Raw genomic sequence first — 21,258 nt, 5'->3', positions numbered from 1 at the left:
GTTTTTTGATAGAGAGTTCTTTTCCTGCTAGACAAATGGGATACAGGATATAATGTACTGTACCCCATGTATGAGATACTAGTTTGGTTCCTGCTCTATATTTGGTCATTATCTTGAGAAAGTACCTCTCTAAATCAAGCAGCATATTAGAGTCTAACCAGGAGTGGCCTTAGGTCAACTGGTGCCCTAGGCAAAAGAGCTCCACATCTCACCCTACCACATCACCCAGTGCCCCTATCCTGGTCTACCTACACCAAATAAATACTGGAAAAGTGCCCCTGCTAGAATGGCACACTAGGCGGTCGTCTAGTTGGCCTATGCCTAAGGCCGGCTATGAGTCTACCATAAGATCAGAAATTACTTCCTGAGGTCCTCGTTTCCCAGCGTGAGAAATGTACTACCATCACCTTATTAACAAAAGCCGCAATACTGGAATAAAACATGGATTGCATGCAATAGAATCCATGTTGATGTGTTGTTGTTTATGGAACATCAGACTCCGTCTACAAATTACTGTTTTGTTACCATATGAAGCCAGAAGAGACCTCCCCCTAAGGCATTATGCATCATCCATAATCTCTTCCATGTTAGTAATTCCCCTTCCCTTATCAGAGCACTGAAAGTGAAGCAGTGAGGAGCTGCATCTAGCTTTTATTTATCTCGTACAGCAAATTACTAACTGGGATAAGAGGCAGTTAGACCGGCATATGAACAATAGTGTATATGTAGTCTGTAATGGTTTAAGTTACGCTTTCGGTTATAATTTGATTATTGTCTATAAACATGCATGCATGTAAGACTGATTGGGAAATTCAGATGCAATGTATCTGAACTTTAGTCAGATTTATCACCATGCATTATTAAAAGTGTTAGGAAACTTATAGGGTGTTTGAAAGAACCAGACTGGTAAGATGGGAGAATGAAACAAATATCTGATAGCAGAGTGAAGCATCGTGGTGGGTTAAGCTGCTAAGTGAGAAGTTAGTAGCTGGCAGAGTGTCACAAGTTTTAGAGGCAGGACGTGTCACATTCCTGTTTGTGTCAGATATCACAGTGGGGTTAGGAAATAAAGACAGCTTGTTCACAGATGCTAACAGCACTGGGGTCATGATTAAGGGTAAGGAATAGAACACCCAGCATGTCCTAATGTGAACAGATAAATGGTATTCAGGGTTCCATATAGAAGGAGTGAGGATATTACTTTTTTAATGAGAGGTGGAGGATGAAAGGATGAAGCAATGATTTAAATGGTAGGAGCAGAGGGAAGAAAAATACCTGGGTGTCATGGTAATCTCAAGCTGAATTATACTGCACAAGGTAAAATGCAGTAGCAAAGATGTACAGAATGCTGGGATGCATTTCTGAAGTTATGGACCTAAAGATGCAGCCATCATTTCCCTATTACCCACGGCAGTTGTAAAGCCTCATCTGGAATAATGTGCTCATTTCTAGAGTCCATATGTAAAAGGAGATCTATGGCTATACACGCAATGCACAAAGCTTCAAAAATAAAAAATAATAATAAAAAAGTCCATATGTAAAAGGAGATCTATGGCTATACACGCAATGCACAAAGCTTCAAAAATAAAAAATAATAATAAAAAAGTCCATATGTAAAAGGAGATCTATGGCTATACACGCAATGCACAAAGCTTCAAAAATAAAAAATAATAATAAAAACATTGAACCTTAATACATTGAATCAACCCCCCCCAAAAAACTAGCAAGCTTTCATGCAGAACGGAAAAGCAAACCTCACTGCACCCCCACACCCCGTGTAACTTTTATCTACTAGCTTCAAGATTTCACTACACTTGGAAAAGGACTCCTAATCCCCAAAATTACCAGCAGATGGCATAAAAGTCGGTATGATACACCAATTGTTCAATCAACAGCTTTCAGTCTTTTGAAAATTTGATCAAAAGACGTGAAGCTGTAAGGGGTTAAATCAATTTGGTTGACAGTTTGCAGGACGGTATAAAAAGATGTTAAAAGGAATGAGGGACATGAATATGAATAAGTAAGTGCTCGTATTATTGGTTATGTAGAAATGGGCGGAGAGAAATGAAAGGGAGGACATGATAGGTCCGAACCGTACCACCAGGTACCAGACTGATGGCATAACAGTTACGAAAGAAAGGTGATACGTTGAAGAACAGAGGCCTATTGTAAAGCTGAAAACATAAGAGTTGCATATGGATATATTATTTCATTGGTGTGCTGGTGTGGACATCGAATGCTTTACTGGAAGGTGTGGTGGAGTATAAATCTACAGAATGATTTAGAGATCCTGAAAAGGGAATAAGAAGAGTGAAGAAGGGGATGTCCGCTACCAAGGGCAAACGTCAGTAGTTAAGTGAACCTGGTGAACTAATATTTATCTTATGAGTACATCTGCATGTATTAATGTGCATGGGAGTAAAGAACATAATTTAGGGCAGAAATAAATGAGGATGCAGTCAGTACTGATTTGATTGTATAAATGAGCATTAATAAAGTGACAGAGCAGGATTTATTTCTGAGTGTGGATTTTGGGAAGGGAGGATTAAGAGTGCTGCATCTGAAGAACTGTGTTTGGAAGGAACCAAGTAAGGAAAAGGGACAGAGGTTTAGCAAGGGAGAAATGTTACAAAATATACAAGAAAAACATAAATGCTGATGGCAGATGAAATTAGATTTTTGTTTTTTTTTCTACATTAATTAACTAAATGCATTAAGAGTACTCACTGCACTGCTCACCATTTATTAAAACTGGCTGGCCGTTGGCTTAAGGAGCTCTTTCCTGTGATCTAGTGGTGCAAGGTTTGATTCCTCCACCTTCCATTGCACTAACAGTGTAACTCTGAGTAAGTCACTTAACTAGACAATGCTTCTGGAAAAAGTCCATGGAGGTCAATGCTTTACCCTGGGAAAAAATAAATAATACAAACTGATTCCGAAGGCCACAAACCCAACTTGTTTCTATGGCACTTATTTACAACTTTAATGATCTCAAGGAATGAAAGCTCATTAATACTGAATCAAATGCTTTTCTCATCACACCCATTCATCTAGACTTAATTTAAACATGCTTAATGAGGTCGTTAAAGAACAAGTAGGAAAAAAATGAGTGATTTGTGCTTCTGTTCTAATGTGTCTGTGTATTTCCTCCAGAAGATTACTATAAGGGGTGGCTGCCTTTTTCCATCAATGAGTGGAGAACTAGAGCTGATATATAACAAGGGCAGGATATGTGGGGCTTTGCCCTAATGAAAAAGTCTGTTTACTATTTACTGCAGATGCATTTTGTATTAATAAAAAGGTCATCTGCAGTTTATGTGCTCAGAGCAGTGTATGGAGACTCTGTCCTTCTAAAAAATCCTGTTTGCTATTAACTAGAAATGCATTTTGTTTCATTAAAAACTGTATATGCAATCTCTGCTGACAAGTGATCCTCCTAGAACTGTTTAATTATAGATCATCTTCAGCTCCATGTATGCATTTATTTGTTTACGTGTTTGTTCAGGTAGATGGATTAGGTCACAAGGGTCAATTTTCATAGCCACTCTTCTTTGTAAACAAAATGCATTTAGAGATAATGCAATAAGTAAGCCAGCCAGGTGACCTAGAGTGATAAAGCCTTAACTATGGCTCAGGTAACCAGAGTTTGATTAGTGATTCAGGTACTGGACAGAGCTGGCAAGAAATATGGGGGTGCCTTGTCTTTGGGGGTGTGGCAGAGCAGACAACATGCTCCAGAGATCCATCAGAGGAAGGGGTGGTGCATGGAATCTGGGGTTGGGTGTGTAATTCCCCATGTTGCTGATTGTTTGTAGCCTTCGGGAAAGGAATTGTGGCCCCACAGTGATGACAGTTACATACCACCCATCTGATGTAAGTGTTTGGGTGGCATGGAACCTGGGGTTGGGTGTATAAATCCCCATGCCACTGATTGTTTGTAGCCTTCGGGAAAGGAATTGTGGACCCACAGTGATGACAGTTACATACCACCCATCTGATGTAAGTGTTTGGGCTGGGAAATGCCTGTCTAGCTAGGATACCAGCAAGGACACAATCATTCATCATGCTTGCTGGAATGATATCCTCAGATGGATCTCATCCTAGTGGATCTGGGAATGATCCCCAGCACTAGGGAATAAATGGTCTGTAGCCCGAAAAGGGGAGGTCAGATGGTCAGCAAGGCAAGGGAAAGAAAGGTACACAAAAAAGAAACCAATGTAGTAAACAATACAGCAGAGAAACATACATACAGCAATAAAAGGATATGTTAATTACCCAAATCCAGCTGACAAAATGCCTAATAAATAGCAGCAAATCTTGCATTGCTTATCTGCATTTATTTTGGCTTGTCCACTAGTTTCTTCTCTGTGGCTAAAAGTACGGGAGGCCGCAGTATCTGTACTTTGGAAAGTGATTCCCTCCATTCAGGCTGAATGTACTTGTTTTTTGTACACGATTCCATTCCTGTCCTCTTGTATCTTTACAAAGTTGAAAATGCCTGTTAGAGATGTAACAATAGACTTGTGTGGTTACACTAATCAGCTGTGTAATTCATTAAAAACAGCTCCTAGTTACCATTTGTTAAATGAATATTGTAAGGCTTCCTGTATGTTTGGTCTTATGTTGTTTTCATGCCACCTGTTTTGGAGTCATGGTTGTTAGAAACAAATATGTCTGGATGGATTCAAGCAAGCTGCTCCCTGTTTAGGTGCAACAACAGAATGGGAAATTACAGTTATTGCAATTTTCACTAATGCTGTTACACACAAACCAAGACCAACATTCCTGAATCAATTCAGTTGCATTCAACCAAAGGAACGCCAGTGTTAAAAAGAAATTATGATGATGATTAATGACTACAATGAAAGTTGTTTTAGGTTTTAATGGTTGCTTGACTTTTCTTTTGTTCATGTTTGGTTATGCTTGTACTGATTGTTTTTTGTTCATGTTAGGTTGTATTTGTACTGATTTGTATTAGCTTGATGCACCTAAATAATTGTTTTTTTTTTAAAAAAAGATCACAGCATCTCAGTGAAAGATCAATTATTTTTTTTTTTTACTTTATTCTCTTTATGTAATTTCAGGTGACATAAAAAACAAGAATAATTAAATAAGAGGGTGTGGAGGCCAAATGTAGTGTAAGGAGGTTTACCTCCCTGTAAAATATATTGTTTTTTATGTATGGTGATCATGTGTTTGCCTAAACAAAAGTGCTGCTTCGAATGCTGCTGGCATAATGCTTACACACTCGTAGAACCAGTTTTGTGCTGTTATGTATGAGGAAATGTGATTTGAGATGATAAAATTAAGATGTAGCAGCCCAATTCACATCCTTGAAAAGATATGCCTTTGCACGAAGTAAAAGCAGACTGACACTCACTACACTTTCAAGACTTACTACTTAAACACTGTGTATTTACTAAATTCCAGTGATAAAATGACTTGCTTAATCATTTTGTTAGCTATATTAATGAAGTACAAGATGGCTAAGACAAATGGTGTGATACAGTCTGATAAGAGTTGTAAAACTGCTTGCTAACTATTGAGCTATCTGCTGATAGTAGGTGCACATTTATTACAAATAAAAACTACATTTATTACATTTAAAAAGTGCACAGCCTCCACTAACACTGTCAGACTGTCTGTTCATGAATATCAGTGAAAGACTGCACGTGATCTGATCATTATGAGTTTTCATATTACATACAGCCAAAGCTGTTGACCCACTCATGCAAGCATCAGGAGGTTGTTCTTGGTGTCCTATAAGAAGTACAAGCCCCACTAGTTCAGTTCCTGAAATTCTAAAAAATAAATAAGATGCAATTCAAAATGAAAAGCAGTAAATTCTGCAAGCTGATCTTATACCTGTAAAGTATTTTTGTTGCACCCCTGAACATGAGCTTGCTATACCTAAGAGAAAGAGGGATATGCTGAGATACAGCAGCCTCTGATTTAGATTATCTCCCCCTTATTGACACTTTAGTGGTAAAACTCCACAAAGATGAAAATTTTACTCCTCAGTCTGTCAACAAGCATCTTTTGTTCTTATGTGACTGCCCTAAACATAGGATGCTGAGGTCAGTGCCACAGCACCCAGGCATGCATGTATGTCTGTATGTGTATGTATATATGTATGCATGTGTTACATATGAATGCATTATGTCTATATGTATGCCTGTATGTGTGTAGGTATGTGTTATGTATGCATTTCTGTAGGTATGTATATATGTATGTAAGTATGTGTTATGTATGTATGTATGTATGCATCATGCATGTATGCATTATGTATGTATGTGTGTCTATATGTATGCATGTGTGTGTATGTATGTGTTATATGCATCTGTATTATGTATGTCTGACTGTATGTATGTGTGTATGTATGTGTTATATACGTAAGCATTATGTATGTATGCATTATGTATGTATATATGTGTGTCTGTATGTATGCCTCTACGTATGTATATGTATGCGTTATGTATACATGCATTATGTATGCATGCATGTGTATCTGTATGTATGCCTTATTGTGTGTATGCATGTGTTATGCATGCATGCATTACGTACGTATGCATTATGTATGTATGTGTGTCTGTATGTATGCCTGTATGTGTGTCTGTGTGTGTTATGTATGCATGCATTATGTATGTATGCATTATGTATATATGCATGTGTGTCTGTATGTGTGTATGTATGCATTACGTATGTATGCATTATGTATGTATGTGTGTCTGTATGTATGCATGTACGTATGTGTTATGTATGTATGCATTATGCATGTATGCATCATGTATGTATGTGTGTTTGTATGTATGCCTGTATGTGTGTGTATGTGTTATGTACATATGCATTACATATGTATGCATTATGTATCTATGTGTGTATGTATGTATGTGTTATGTGTGTGTGTCTGTATGTGTGTATGCATGTATGTGTTACATATGTATGCATTATATATGTATGTATGTATGCCTGTATGTGTGTATGTATGTATGTGTTACGTACTTATGCATTATGTATGTATGTGTATCTGTATGTATGCCTGTATGTGTGTATGTATGTGTTATGTACATATGCATTACGCATGTATGCATTATGTATCTCTGTGTATGTATGTATGTCTGTATGTGTTACATATGTATGCATTATATATGTATGTATGCCTGTATATGTGTATGTATGTGTTATGTATGTATGCATTATGTATGTGTCTGTACGTGTGTATGTATCTATATGTTATGTACATATGCATTCTATATGTATGCATTATGTATGTATGTGTGTCTGTATGTATGCATGTGTGCATATGTGTATGTGTGCATGTATCCATGTGTTTATGTATGTTTGCATTTATGTATATATGTATGTATGCATTATGTATGTATGTGTGTATGTATCTGTGTTATGTATGCATACATGTATGTATGTATGCAGTATGTAGTAGGTGTGTATGCATGTGTGGGTGTGTGTGTATGTACACAGTATGTATGTATGTGTGTATGTATATATGTAAGTGCATATACTGGTATATTTGTATGTACTTGTGTATTTGTATGTATGTGTGAGTGTGTATGTTTGCATATATTTATGTGTCTATGTATATATGAATGTGTGGGTATGTTTTTTATATATGTATGTATGTGTGTGTGTTTATGTATGTATGTATGTATATATGTGCCGACATTTAGAACTTGTCAGTGTAGTTAATTTGGTGACCCTCTGATGCTACATACCCATCTAAGTACAGGTAGAGTTTCAGTAATGGTGCCATTACTACATAATTTCTGTATATCTAAGCCACCATTTAAAACATCTTTGGTCTGTAAGCACTGAGGCTAGTCTTTTAGTATAGTGTTGCATTTCAGAACTTCACTAATGGTCACATGGCAGTTGTGTAAAATGAGAAATTGCCAGTCTATTTACACACTGATGGAACCCCCTGAAAAATAATCTGCCATGAAGTGTTATGACCTTAAAGAAGGGTATCTCTCTGTCTCCAACTTTTTTTGTCCAAAGAGTTTGACAAAACTTGTCTTGGTTAATCATCTTTTTTATATCACTGTGTTTCAACAGATCCATACAAAATCTGTTTTATATTTATGAACTATTCATTTTTTTCACTGAAGTAAGTGAGAATGTCTGTTGATTTTTTGTTGTTGTCTATGACCAACCTTTGTGTTTAAAGTTAAAAACGTTTGTTTTCATCTTTCCTGCTGCTCATTTTAGATCATCTGTCCCTTCCACGTCTACAAGCACTATAACTGATAGTTGGATGTGGCAGTTCTTAGGAGATGAAGGCGTATGGACAGATTACTGTAGAAATGTAAGGATCAGCATTTATTTTCCTAGAACATAAGGAAATCAGCATTGTACAATGTTTAAAAAATGTCTTGTTCAAGTAATCTGGGTCTAGGCTCTGTACCAAATACCTTATTTCCATGCAAATATTCTCATACCACATTGATATATCCAAGCTCGCCCACTATTCACATAGAGATACCACCATTTCCACTTCTTGTGATAAAAGAAAATAGAGCAGTGTTTAAGCTTGCTTGTGAATAAGCATTACCCAATAAAATCAAGGCTGCTGTTCTGTCCTAATGAGGTGCTGCATGCAGCCATGGCAACTGGCATCATGAGCCTGTAGAGGTACTGTTTAGAATTTCTCTTCTTTCCCAGGCTACATAGATCTTAGTACTTAGAACCATCTTCTGAATCTGTGGTTGTAAAAAATGGATCCAGGAAGCATCTTTTCAGACTGTCTAATAGCACATGAGAAGATAGCAAGCAATGATGATAGCACAGTGAGACACACAGGCAGCTGTACAGCAAGAAGGAATGCAATGGAAGAGGCCTGAGGCCGGTAAGGAATTCTACTGTGAGTTCATGATCCATTTCTGGAGATTGCATTTGTCAGTAGGATGAGACTAGTACAGGCACTGAGTGAAAAAAGTGCCGAGTATTCAGCAAGAAATGTGTAACATAAGCCCAGGAGAGAGTTATCTGTCTGTTCTAAAAGCAAGGAAGGGAAAAATTAGAGATACTTAAATTGTTAAAGCACTTAAAGGGTTAACTGGGAAATATGCTGCAACCTCTCTTAGAGGAAGAAATTCAGAAACCTAAAGCAAATAAACTGATGGAAAGAATATAGATAGTGAAAAGAAAAATGTGTTGTTTTACGGCAAGGTTGTTGACCCACCTCAGATGCCACTACTACTAGATGCAGAAGCCAGGCATGCATTCCTCATATGTGTACAATTAAACATGGGATAGAAAGGAACTTGGGGGAATAATAATACGAGTTTCTGTCCATGCGGCCTGGAAACTTTGAATGGAGTTTAGAGGGTAGGCTGAATGGGTCTATATTGCTAGACCGAAAGATCAGAAGTGCGAATGTATGTACATCAACTCATTAAGGTCGATGTACATACAGAGTGAAACACCTAAAGGGCGAAAACCGGAATGCCGAACATGTTTCTTAGCCAGCAGCATGGTGGTGGGGATAAGGAAATATATCCTTTTCCCCATTGTAGTGCAGTCTCGGAGTTGGTATATTTAAGTAGGGTGGTGTGGGGGTGCAGGGGGGCTTGCCCCCCTGCAAAAGCTAATTAATTTAATATTTTAGTTTAAATTTTACTTGTCTGTGTGGTGCATTCTGATGATGAAACATGTTCGGCGTTCCAGTTTTTGCCCTTTATGTGTTTCTCTCTGTATGTACATCGACCTTTATGTGTCGATGTACATACATTCGCTATTTAGTCCTTTCAGGGTTTTAATATACACCCAGGCCAAATCATTACTTTCTATAGGCATGATCATAGATATAGACAAGCAAGTGTATCAAGTCTGGATTTTAAGTGCATTCAACATTCAGCCAAGCTACAGTCCCTAATCATGCCTTCTCCACCTGCTAAATGGCCTCCCTGGATTCCTTCTCGAGCATCCATTCTAGTACTCCATTCTATAACAAAAAAGTGCTTTCACAGATTTAGGAGTAAGTTGGCCCTATGTTCCGCTGCCTGCCCAGCCTCATTTCCACTTTATATATTCCCTTCACACCACCCTGACATGATCTTGTTCACTCTTGTTCCCTCTATTAATCTTCATCTCTAAACCTGGATGTGCTAAAATATTTCATCTAAAGTGAATTTGCCTCGCCAGAATTCTCTATATAAGGAAATATTGTGTCCGAGTCAAAATGAAACACTGCATGTATGTTAAACTATGAAGTGTATCTAATTTGCTTCACTTCAGTTTTGATTTGCAGAACCATTCACCATGTAAATAAACTAGCGATACAGTGACAGCAGCTGCCTTCAACATTTATTATTTGCTGCTATATATCTGTTTATATCTGTAAGTGTTGTTCTCAGTCTCTCAATGTCCCCATCTTCCTCAACAATGTCATAATGAAGTCAAAGTGTGTCATATCCACTAAGTTCTTCCTGCTTCTTACAACAGTTGCCCAGCTTTAAAAATGTTATCAGACTAAAATGGTAAGACATTCATTGAGGGGAAGCCACACAGCTATCCATCTTCCAGGTTATTGGCGTTCAGTTCATTTAAATAACCATGTCAAATGCTTTCTATTATTCCCATTGGAGGCATAAGATTAACTGTCATGTAACTGCTAGGCTCCTGCTAAGACAACTTCCCCTTGTGCATTGACATAATTGCATCCATCCTCTAACACTATGGTATTACTTGTGAAGTTAAACAAAGCCTTTTAAGCATGTCTAAAAAAGCTACATGGCCACCTGACACCTTTTGAAAGTATATGGAATGGCAACATATTTGGTCTCTGTGCCTTGTCTCTGGTCAGGGCTGCTTTGTACATAGTGATTCTGTTGAGTCAGACAGTTGCCAAAATTCTTTCCTACACAGTGGTACAACATTTTTTTGGGAGTGATTATCCCTCCTTACCTTCCACACAGGGTCTTCCTTAAATTTACTAACTCCAGGATTTGCCATTTTGTAGAAATGGAACAATTTCACTAAGTTATCCTGCTTAGTGAAACTGCTTTTGATCTGGCACACACTTCCCCATGACTCTCCTCAGCTCTTTTGAGTAAGCATTCTGTATATTCCCTGAGTAATGCTCATTCTGTCAAACTCTTATATTCCTGTGCACCCCATCCCATTCTAGTACCTTATTTTCATATTCTTTTTGGAAAACAGAACTGAATAATGCACTTACTCAGTCTGCCCTATCCATATGCTTTCAGTTACTCAGTTTTAGTTCAGAATCCTGTATTTCCCAATGCATTTAGAACTTCCATGCTCAGATAGTGCTCTGCTTTGCTAAGTATTTCATTAAAAAATTAATTTGCTTTTGTTCTAGCCCACCCAATCCATCACCCTGATATCAGTTGATCTCTTTCCTTTTATAGCTCCATTGATTTTTCCTTAAGCTAAGTCAGGTGTCTCTTCCTACCATATTTCTTCTTTATCTTGACAGACTTTCTCTTATCTTTCTCAACCTCCACTGTAATACATTCCCACGGCTAGGAAGTGAACTGAACCTTAACTGATGCATTACTACAAACACAAGTGACTTGCTAATGGAAATAATTCTGGGATTATAAGGTATTTAAGTTAAAAGTACTGACTTTATAACTTGTTTCACAAATCCAGTAATACTTCATATCAGCGAATTTTCTTTCGTGTATCAGATATGTATATTTTGATTTATTTTTAAAACCAATTAACATTTCTGCATGCAAAGTGGACAAGAAAAAAACAGTAGCCATAGTATATTTTGACTTAAATCTCACATGCTACTTCACAAGGCTAGAAACAAAATGTGGGTTATAAAGTGCTAATGGGAAATAGTTAACTGAGATTCTCTCCTTCAGAAAAAACAATCTCAGTCAGTTGTCACAAGATTCATTAGCAAGTCAGTCCTTTATACTGATGTTATGAATATCACTATAAATTTGATTTTTGAGGGTCTATACTAGTTTGTAAAAATTTATTTTGGGCAAACACCTCTTCATAGACCCGTATTCAGCGAACATCATTTCCACAATTCGCTGATTTTTCCAAGGACAATGAAGTAGTCGGCCAACTACACAATTTTGTCCTTTCCCCACTGTAGTGCAGTCTTGGAGTTGGTATATATAGTTGGGGGTGTGGGGGCAAAGCCCCCACTTAAATGAGTAGTTGTGGGTCTGTTGTGCAATGGGGCAATTGTTTCATTGCCCTTGAAAAATTTAGCAAATCGCAGAAATGATTATCACTGAATACAGGTCGATGAAGAGGTGTTCGCCGAACATAAATTTTGGCAAACTAATATAGACCCAAGTTGGGATGCTAGCATGCTTCAGGACAATATATATGTGGGGTTGATGGTGACTAGAGGAAGGTATGGTTCTGCTACACAGTCAAATGAATACAGTAGGCTAGGGTTCACGGTACTTGAGAAAAAAAATAATACTGTTATCCTTGGGGCAAAAACAAACTTTTAAGTACATGGTAATTTGGCAGGAATTCCGAATCATGAAAATGGAAGTATTTGGAGCTGTCCGTAGAAGATACAACATCTAAAACACTGATAGCAGTATAACCTGAAGACACTGCAGAAGGCTTCACCTTAAGGTAGGGTAGATAAAACCTGAAGACATTGCAGAAGGCTTCAACTTAAGGTAGGGGAGGTGAAAACCTGAAGACATTGCAGAAGGCTTCACCTTAAGGTAGGGGAGGTGAAAACCTGAAGACATTGCAGAAGGCTTCACCTTAAGGTAGGGGAGGTAAAAATCTGAAGACATTGCAGAAGGTTTCACCTTAAGGTAGGGGAGGTAAAAACCTGAAGACATTGCAGAAGGCGTCACCTTAAGGTAGGGGAGGTGAAAACCTGAAGACATTGCAGAAGGCTTCACTTTAAGGTAGGGGAGATGAAAACCTGAAGACATTGCAGAAGGCTTCACCTTAAGGTAGGGGAGCTAAGTATTCCACTGTACAGGGTTATTGGGGTCTGGCCCATCCTTATCTAGACTACTGCATGTGGTTGTGTAGACCACAGCTATTAGAAAAGAAGGCCAGAAGAGATACTGAGGTGATGTGCCAGGTTACAATGTCTGTGCTTAGCTGCAGCACCTGGTCCTGTTTACTGCTGTGGACTATAGGGAGAGATGGCATGCTATAGGCAGCAGTGACTGAAGATTATTCCAGATACAAAAAGCAATGAGGACCATAAATAAAGAGACTGGGATTCAGAAGTCAGTTCTCAGGAAAAATCTGTAAACAAGCATGCATCACAATCTTAAGAAGTCGTGATGGTTGTGTAAGATTTCTAGAAGGGTGAAAAAGTCTCAGAGGAATTTAGGAAAGGTAAGTCCACGCCTTGAAAGGCTTAATGGTTTGGAATACTGGCTTCATATACATATATTTCTTTACTTCACAGTGCAACTACATGAAAATAATTGAAAAATGAGTAAATACTAAGTATATTCAATGCTGAACCCTGCAGTGACATATATGAATGCTTATATTTTCTTCTTTTATTGCAGACTATATATGGTAAAAGGTCCTCTGTTGATACGAATGATATTCAAAAGGCATATCAGCAGAACCCTCAAGGAGTTATACAGTTTACTGTGGGAAAATTTAGCTACACACTGTCTTTTGCAGGTAAGTTTTTGGAGTGATGTTAAAATTTAAAAATACTACAGTTATTGTGTCTTAACAAATATGCATTTCTACTTCAGAAACGGTGATAGAAATTGAAGGAGGTTGTACCTTGCTGTGATGCATCAGGTTTGACTGTCCATCTCTGCATTATTTAGGGGTAATATAAATTAAATTCTCTACAAACAACATGTAGCTGTCATGGAAATATAATGTTAAATCTATGTTTCATTAAACCTTCAAATCAGTTCAAAAATGTGGGCTGGTGGAAGGTTAGCTATGGGTGGTGATGAGTAGATTTCATGGCATTTGCACATAATCTATTTGCAAAGATGAAAACGATGGGCTACCAATGCAAGGATCTCATGTGACTGCAGGTTATCCTTTTGATAGCAACATAACTTCTACTACCATCAAAATATCAGACTGACATTTGGGTTGTCAAATTTGTTCCCAGTGACATTGCTGCTATGTTTCCAGCCGACAGAATGTTCTGCATCAAGCAGATGTAAAATTGTCTCGTACTGTGTTGCCTCTACTTAGCTTAGTTTGGACTTTTTGATCAACCACCAGGCAGTGTAATGCAGCTGTCAGCTACACCTGTGTGGCAGTGCAATACAGCTCTGAGTTACACCTGTATGGCAGTACAATACAACTATCAGCTACACCTGTGTGGCAGAGCAATACAGCTCTCAGCTACACCTGTGCAGCAGTGCAATACATCTCTGAGTTACACCTGTGTGCCAGTACAATACAACTGTCAGCTACACCAGTGTGGCAGTACAGTGCAGCTCTCAGCTACACCTGTGTGTCAGTGCAGTACAGCTCTCAGCTACACCTGTGTGTCAGTGCAGTACAGCTCTCAGCTCCACCTGTGCAGCAGTGCAATACAGCTCTGAGTTACACCTGTGTGCCAGTACAATACAACAGTCAGCTACGCCAGTGTGGCAGTACAATGCAGCTCTCAGCTACACCTGTGTGTCAGTGCAGTACAGCTTTCAGCTACATTTGTGTGTCAGTGCAGTACAGCTCTTAGCTACACCTGTGCACCAGTGCAATACAGCTCTGAGTTACACCTGTGTGGCAGTACAATACAACTGTCAGCTACACTAGTGTGGCAGTACAATGCAGCTGTCAGAAACACCTGTGTGGCAGTGCAATACAGTTCTCAGCTACACCTGTGTGTCAGTGCAATACAGCTCTCAGCTACACCTGTGTGGCAGTACAATACAGCTGTCAGCTACACCTGTGTTCCAGGGCAGTACAGCTCTCAGCTACACCTGTGTGGGAGTGCAGTACAGCTCTCAGCTACACCTGTGTAGAAGCAGAATACAGCTCTCAGCTATACCTGTGTGGCAGTACAATGCAGCTCTGAGCTAAACCTGTGTCATAGTACAATACAGCTCTGAGTTACACCTGTGTGGCAGTACAGTACAGCTCTCAGCTACACCTGTGTGACCATGCATTTCAGCTCTGAGTTACACCTGTGTGGCAGTACAATACAACTGTCAGCTACACCAGTGTTGCAGTACAATGCAGCTCTCAGCTACCCCTGTGTGTCAGTGCAATACAGCTCTCGGCTACACCTGTGTGCCAGTACAATACAGCTGTCTGCTACACCTGTGTCTCAGTGCAATACAGCTCTCAGCTACACCTGTGTGCCAGTACAATACAGCTCTAAGCTACACCTGTATGCCAGTGCAGTACAGCTCTCAGCTACATCTGTGTGGCAGTACATTACAGCTCTCAGCTACACCTGTGTGGCATTACAATACAGCTCTAAGCTACACTTGTGTCATAGAACAATACAGCTCGCAGTAACACCTGTGTGGCAGTACAGTTCAGCTCTCAGTTACATCTGTTTGGCAGTGCAATGCAGCTCTCAACTACTCCTTTATAGCAGTGCAATACAGATTTCAACTACCCTTAAGCAGATGTGCAATACAGCTACCCCTGAGTTTCAAGGATATCCCTGTTTTTGCTCCACGTTATACAGTTCCACATCTGTGACAAAAATATATATTAGAGTCACTTAATAACAGATGTAACAGTTGACGACTTCTCATTTTTTTCCTATTCTTACAAGCTTCTCAGTAAGAAAAAAAGACAAACAACCTATATTTAACGTGTTCATGATTTGGGGCTTTTGTATCCAATTTCCTTCTTTGCCCATGATTTCTAAGTGAATAGGTTGAGAGTTATGAACCTTAATGCCTCCCTCTAAGTAAAACCCTGCTGGACAAACACCAGGTCCAGCAAATTTAAGTGTTACCTATTATTTTTAGATATTACTCTGCAGCTGGTGGGGGCATCAGTTTTAGTGGATTAGAATTATGAAATGGCCCTGTAAACTGACGTTTCCATAATTAAGATTACTGAGAGGAGAAGGTTGTCATTAGCCAGGCATTAGGCTGCATGGAGCACTTCTTCAGCAGTAGATATCTATATGGAAAAGAGATTGTATAACATCTTAAACAAGAGCAGTCCTTTGTTACCAATGCTCACATCTTATTATTACCTTCACGTAATAGCTGTTTTAAAACACCAAGATACAATTATTTCTGCATCTGACTACCAAATCTACAACAAAGAATTTATAGCAATTCTTAATCTTATTAGTACATCTCAGTGAAGAAAGCATGCATTCAGAACCTTCACTACCTCCTTGGTACTATATGTAGCATGCTGTCAACATTTTAGGAACTGTCCTTTCTGGCAACCTTTATCCATATCATTACCGGCTTCACCTCTGACAATATGTCTTGCTTTCCCATTCGTTATTAGTTCTTTCAAAGCAAACAATTCAGACTGACACCTCCAATGCAGGAATCAAGAAGAAATGCAAAAAGTCTATCTTTCAGCACTTTTAGCAGAGAAGAAAAACAGATAATCTCTGAGTACCATCATGCACACCTATATTAGCAGGTTGAAGAAGATGATGTCTTGGCCAAGGCCTCCCACATCTGCTATTATGAAGCTTTTTTGTGTAATTGTATTGTCTTCAGATGAGTATCATTCAAGAGTTTATATAAGTAGATCTACAGCCAGATGCGTAATCCCAGGAGGTTGGGTCTTGTTATGGATACACTTGAGAGTTGCCCAAGACTTAATGTGCTCCAAATTAAACTTGGTCTTCTCTGGACTCAAGGAGAGACATCCATAAGCTTAACAAAAAATATCTTGCAGTAACAGACTACAGTATATGTGAGCCATACTCCAAGCAGCAAGTAAAAATGTCTGCCACCAGTATCTTCCTGGTGCAAGTCACTAAAATAATTATTCATTTTGGTAGACATGATCATAATCTGCCAAATGAAGTCTTTAATGGGCAGCTAACTGAGGAAATATTTAATTGACTAGTCATTTGGGAGTGTATAGCCTGGAAGCTACAGTGCAAATGTATTGCCATGCACATGAAGCAGATGTCAAGTGTAGCTGTTATGTTACTTTAGTAATCAGAGCAAATTGTTTAACAATTTTTTTTCATATCTGTCATGCCTTCTCCTGATTGGCTAGTTACTGAAAATAAGTAAGAGCATATAGTTGTCAGTGTTGAGTAATGTTTTACATAAGAACAGCAGTACAGCATTAGTGGTTGTCAGTGATGAGTAATGTTTTACATAAGAACATCAGTGAAGCATTAGTGGTTGTCAGTGATGAGTAATGTTTTACATAAGAACAGCAGTGCAGCATTAGTGGTTGTCAGTGATGAGTAATGTTTTACATAAGAACACCAGTGAAGCATTAGTGGTTGTCAGTGATGAGTAATGTTTTACATAAGAACAGCAGTGCAGCATTAGTGGTTGTCAGTGATGAGTAATGTTTTACATAAGAACACCAGTGAAGCATTAGTGGTTGTCAGTGATGAGTAATGTTTTACATAAGAACAGCAGTGCAGCATTAGTGGTTGTCAGTGATGAGTAATGTTTTACATAAGAACACCAGTGAAGCATTAGTGGTTGTCAGTGATGAGTAATGTTTTACATACGAACAGCAGTGAAGCATTAGTGGTTTAGAAAGCATGGTCAAAATGATTGCTGGGAAGTAACATCCAGTATTTTAATATTAATAAAATATTATACTGCTTTCACAAGCATAAATGATCTTAAGGAAGCAACATGATACATTTACTCTTGATTAAAATACGTTGATTTGACAACTGTGTTGTTGATCAGAAGAAAATAATATATGTCATATTGCTGTTGATTAAAAAATTGTAGTGGTTTAACAAGCTTTGTATGGGGCTGCGAAGCAACATATGGCATTCTGTTGCTGATTTAAAAAATAAACTAACACCAGGTGATGCTGTTGAGTAAAGACTACGCCAGGCCAATAAAAGTAATGAGCACTTTAATTCCTTTATTGTAAACTGAAACTTCCTCAAATAACTCACTACTAAAATTCTAAGTTTAAATAAGTAATAGCCACCAATCAAAAACGTAAAACCATTAATTAATGAATTAACTCATTATGACAACATTTTCTAACTACACTTTTTACATCAATATAAACATACATTATCCATATCCTATAAAGTAATACCAACAATGTAGATAGTAAAAATAACACCCAGTAATGATGATTATAAAATTCTAAGTGTACAATAACTGTTATTTCCACCAATAGGAAAACCAGTGGGAAATACTTTGTTTCAAAATCTGTATGCAGCAGGCTATGAAGAAAATCTACGAAAAAACTGTAATAATAATCATGTTAAAAAAACAGAAATGCTATTAAAAAGTTATTAACAGGTTACATAGAACTCAGTTCATACTTATAAAATGCATTATTATAATAGATCTATGATCTTATAATTATTCTGTTGTGGAAACTTCCTTGATCATTTAATAGTGTGTGCTGTCAGTGCTAAAACACTTGCAATTGAAATATGATTGTTTATACCTGGGTATTGTGTGGCAATTAACAAAATTTGCCACTACATCTCCCTGTATTCTAGATAAGATGACCAATTCCCACCTCTCTCATTACGGGTCACTTTCTGTAACACACAAAAGGTAAAAGTGGTTAAAAAAACAAAGATCAGAAAAGCTATACATTTCAGTTACGAAATGCACTAAAATTTCGTGCAGGTATGTAAATGAGAAAAGAAGGACAAAGGAGGGGTAGTGAAACACAAAAACGTAGTTGGCGGATGGCAAGAGAAAATGCTGAAAAAGCACAGGTACCTGAATGAACACTTGTCCTGATCACTGAAGAAAGGGTGATTTATCATACCCCCTCCCCCTTAGCAGAGGTAGGGAGGAAAATGGGATTGATCCCACACCTTTCATAAAAACAGTTGTCATGAAAGAATATCAGGAGCACAAGATGGACAAGCAAATGAGGTCTGAAGATAGTTAAAATGTAATTCTTAAACAATTTAGAAAATTGACACGGTTCCCCTTCACATGACTGGAAGCAAGACATAAGCTGACTGTCTGCTATCAGACCACACAGCTGTTGGTAAAAGGTAAAGTCCTTCATTCCATGTGGAAAGAAAGAATTTTGGCATATATGGAAGTCAGTGTAGCAATAAAGCCAAGGCAGCTTTGCTGCACACAAGGAAAGGCTCTTTTTCTTTACACACAAAAAATGACAGGCATGGGTATCAGCTCAACAAAGTTTTCCAAAAGATTTTATCAAAGCAAGTTTAGAAGTCTTATATAAGAATGCTAACCTAAACTTAATTATGCAATCAGTTTAGTTAACATCCCTAAATCAATAGTTCCATTGTTTCATAGTTTAAGCCCAATCGCGTTAACAATCAAAGGACCAGATCAGAACACAGAATCCAAGATAGATACAGTAAAAGTGTGTGAGCCAACCCAAGAATCTGAAACATATTTAAAAAAACATTACTGAATCAGTACTTCAGTTAGCAATTAAGAACCATGCAAGGGACACCAGGATACATTTTTCTCTCTTAAATGTAGGTAACTATGATTTTATAAGCAACCTTTGTAACAGATGGGTCTCTATTACTGACAACTCTTTTAAATCCCAGGAACAACCTTAATTCATCATTTGTTGAGGCTACGTGAGCTAAAAGCAACTTCCCCCTTATATGCCATTATGAAATTGAAACGATAGAATGGTAACTTAACCTATGATGATAGGACATACCCTTTCACACTAGGATTGTTTTAGTGAATTTTCTCTGAACATATTCTAGGGAATAGCAAGTGCCTATTAGAGGAACAACAAAATAAACTGTTGTACTCTGTTGCAGGTCTAATATAAGACGTTACGCAGGTTCACAAAAACATCAGGAGATCTAGTACTCATCCATTTGTAAAAAAAAAATAACTAAATAAATAAAAGAAAAAAATCAGCTTTATTGCTTTAGTTCTCACTCAATACTGACAGCTATGCCCAAATCTGATGAAAAGAAAACAAGACACTTCAAAACCAAAATATCAAATAAATATAATCGCAGTTATTGTAATTGTTATTCATGGCTGTTATCTCCTGTACACAGGGATGCAGCGCTTGTACAGTGATAACTAGCCTAGGAATCGCTTCCCTCTAAGTCACTATTCGTCACCACAGAAATCAATGATAGCATTTTCAAGAAGAGGGTGTGGTAAAAAATAAATAAATTAATTAATTAATTAAAAAAAAAGATCTTTTGCTGGGTAACTCGAGCAGTACACCTGAAAGGGATTGCCTGTTTACATTTCAAGAATGCATTTGACATGGTAACACATAAAAGTCACTAAGCAAGTGAGACAGAGTGGGAGTGTGTTATGGGGTGTTGTAGTGAGTAAAACAAATAACCGGAAAAAAGTAGCCAAAGGGTTACAGCAAAAGAAGTCCATGCAGATGAAAGGAAGATTACCAGCACTGTACCGGTGTGGTCAATACTGGGGCTTCTCCTTTTTAATGTCTATGTAAGTGACATTGCATAAGGTTCCGGAGTAAATATGTGTATTTTTATTAATGACAGAGATCACATACTGCACAACAGTGTGAACATTATGAAAATTAACTTTTCTAAGCTGAACGAGAGAGATCTAAAATATGACAGAGTACATTCATAGGTTCATTGGTAGGTGCTAGGCTATCGGCCTGAGGGCCTAAGTAAGCCTAGCCAACAAGGTTCCCTGGCTTACGCCACCCAAGAAAGTTAATTTCCTGTGCCCCTGTTGAGCAGTCACAGAAGTGATCCCTAGGGTGTATTTCCTATTTCCCAGCCACTCATCAAGATTTTTCTTGAAGAGTGCTAATGAGGTACTATGCTTGACATAGATGTGTAGCTTGTTCCAGAGTATAGAAAGTCTCTGGGGCAGGAATCTATCCCTCCAGCATGTCATATTGTGGTGACAAGGTTTAGGTCCCTACAGTGTGTAGCTCAGAGGGATTGGGATTTCTTTAGGTGTAGCATGTCCAACAGCTCTTGGTTTAACATAGCTTTATATGTTAGGCAGAGATCTCCTTGGAGTAGGTGATATGCTACAGAGTAAAGCTAGAGTTTTTTTGAGACGGTCAGTGTAGGGCAGCTGTTTGAGGCCAGTAATCCTCTTTGCAAGGTACTTCTGTGGCCTTACAAGCTGCTGCAGATGTCTTGTGAGGTACATTCCAAAAGGGGTGAGTAGAGGGGGACAATGACCTCTTTTTTCCTGGATGAGAACCGTT

General features: G+C 38.2%; 1 protein-coding gene across 1 annotated transcript in view; it reads left to right on the top strand.

Annotated features, from left to right (window-relative positions):
* Positions 1-21,258, top strand: part of LOC122815196 — a 249,413-nt gene that overhangs the window by 200,644 nt on the left and 27,511 nt on the right. Inside the window, exons 14-15 of the mRNA XM_044087489.1 lie at positions 8,224-8,320; positions 13,506-13,626. Of these exons, the coding sequence (XP_043943424.1) occupies positions 8,224-8,320; positions 13,506-13,626 (218 nt within the window). The remainder of the gene's footprint in view (positions 1-8,223; positions 8,321-13,505; positions 13,627-21,258) is intronic.

Source organism: Protopterus annectens, chromosome 11.part0 (assembly GCF_019279795.1).
Source record: "Protopterus annectens isolate FY-2018-M chromosome 11.part0, PAN1.0, whole genome shotgun sequence".
In the NCBI taxonomy this organism is placed as follows: domain Eukaryota; kingdom Metazoa; phylum Chordata; order Ceratodontiformes; family Protopteridae; genus Protopterus; species Protopterus annectens.
The sequence above is the reverse complement of the archived record's forward strand: the minus strand, read 5'-3'. Positions and strand labels throughout refer to the sequence as shown.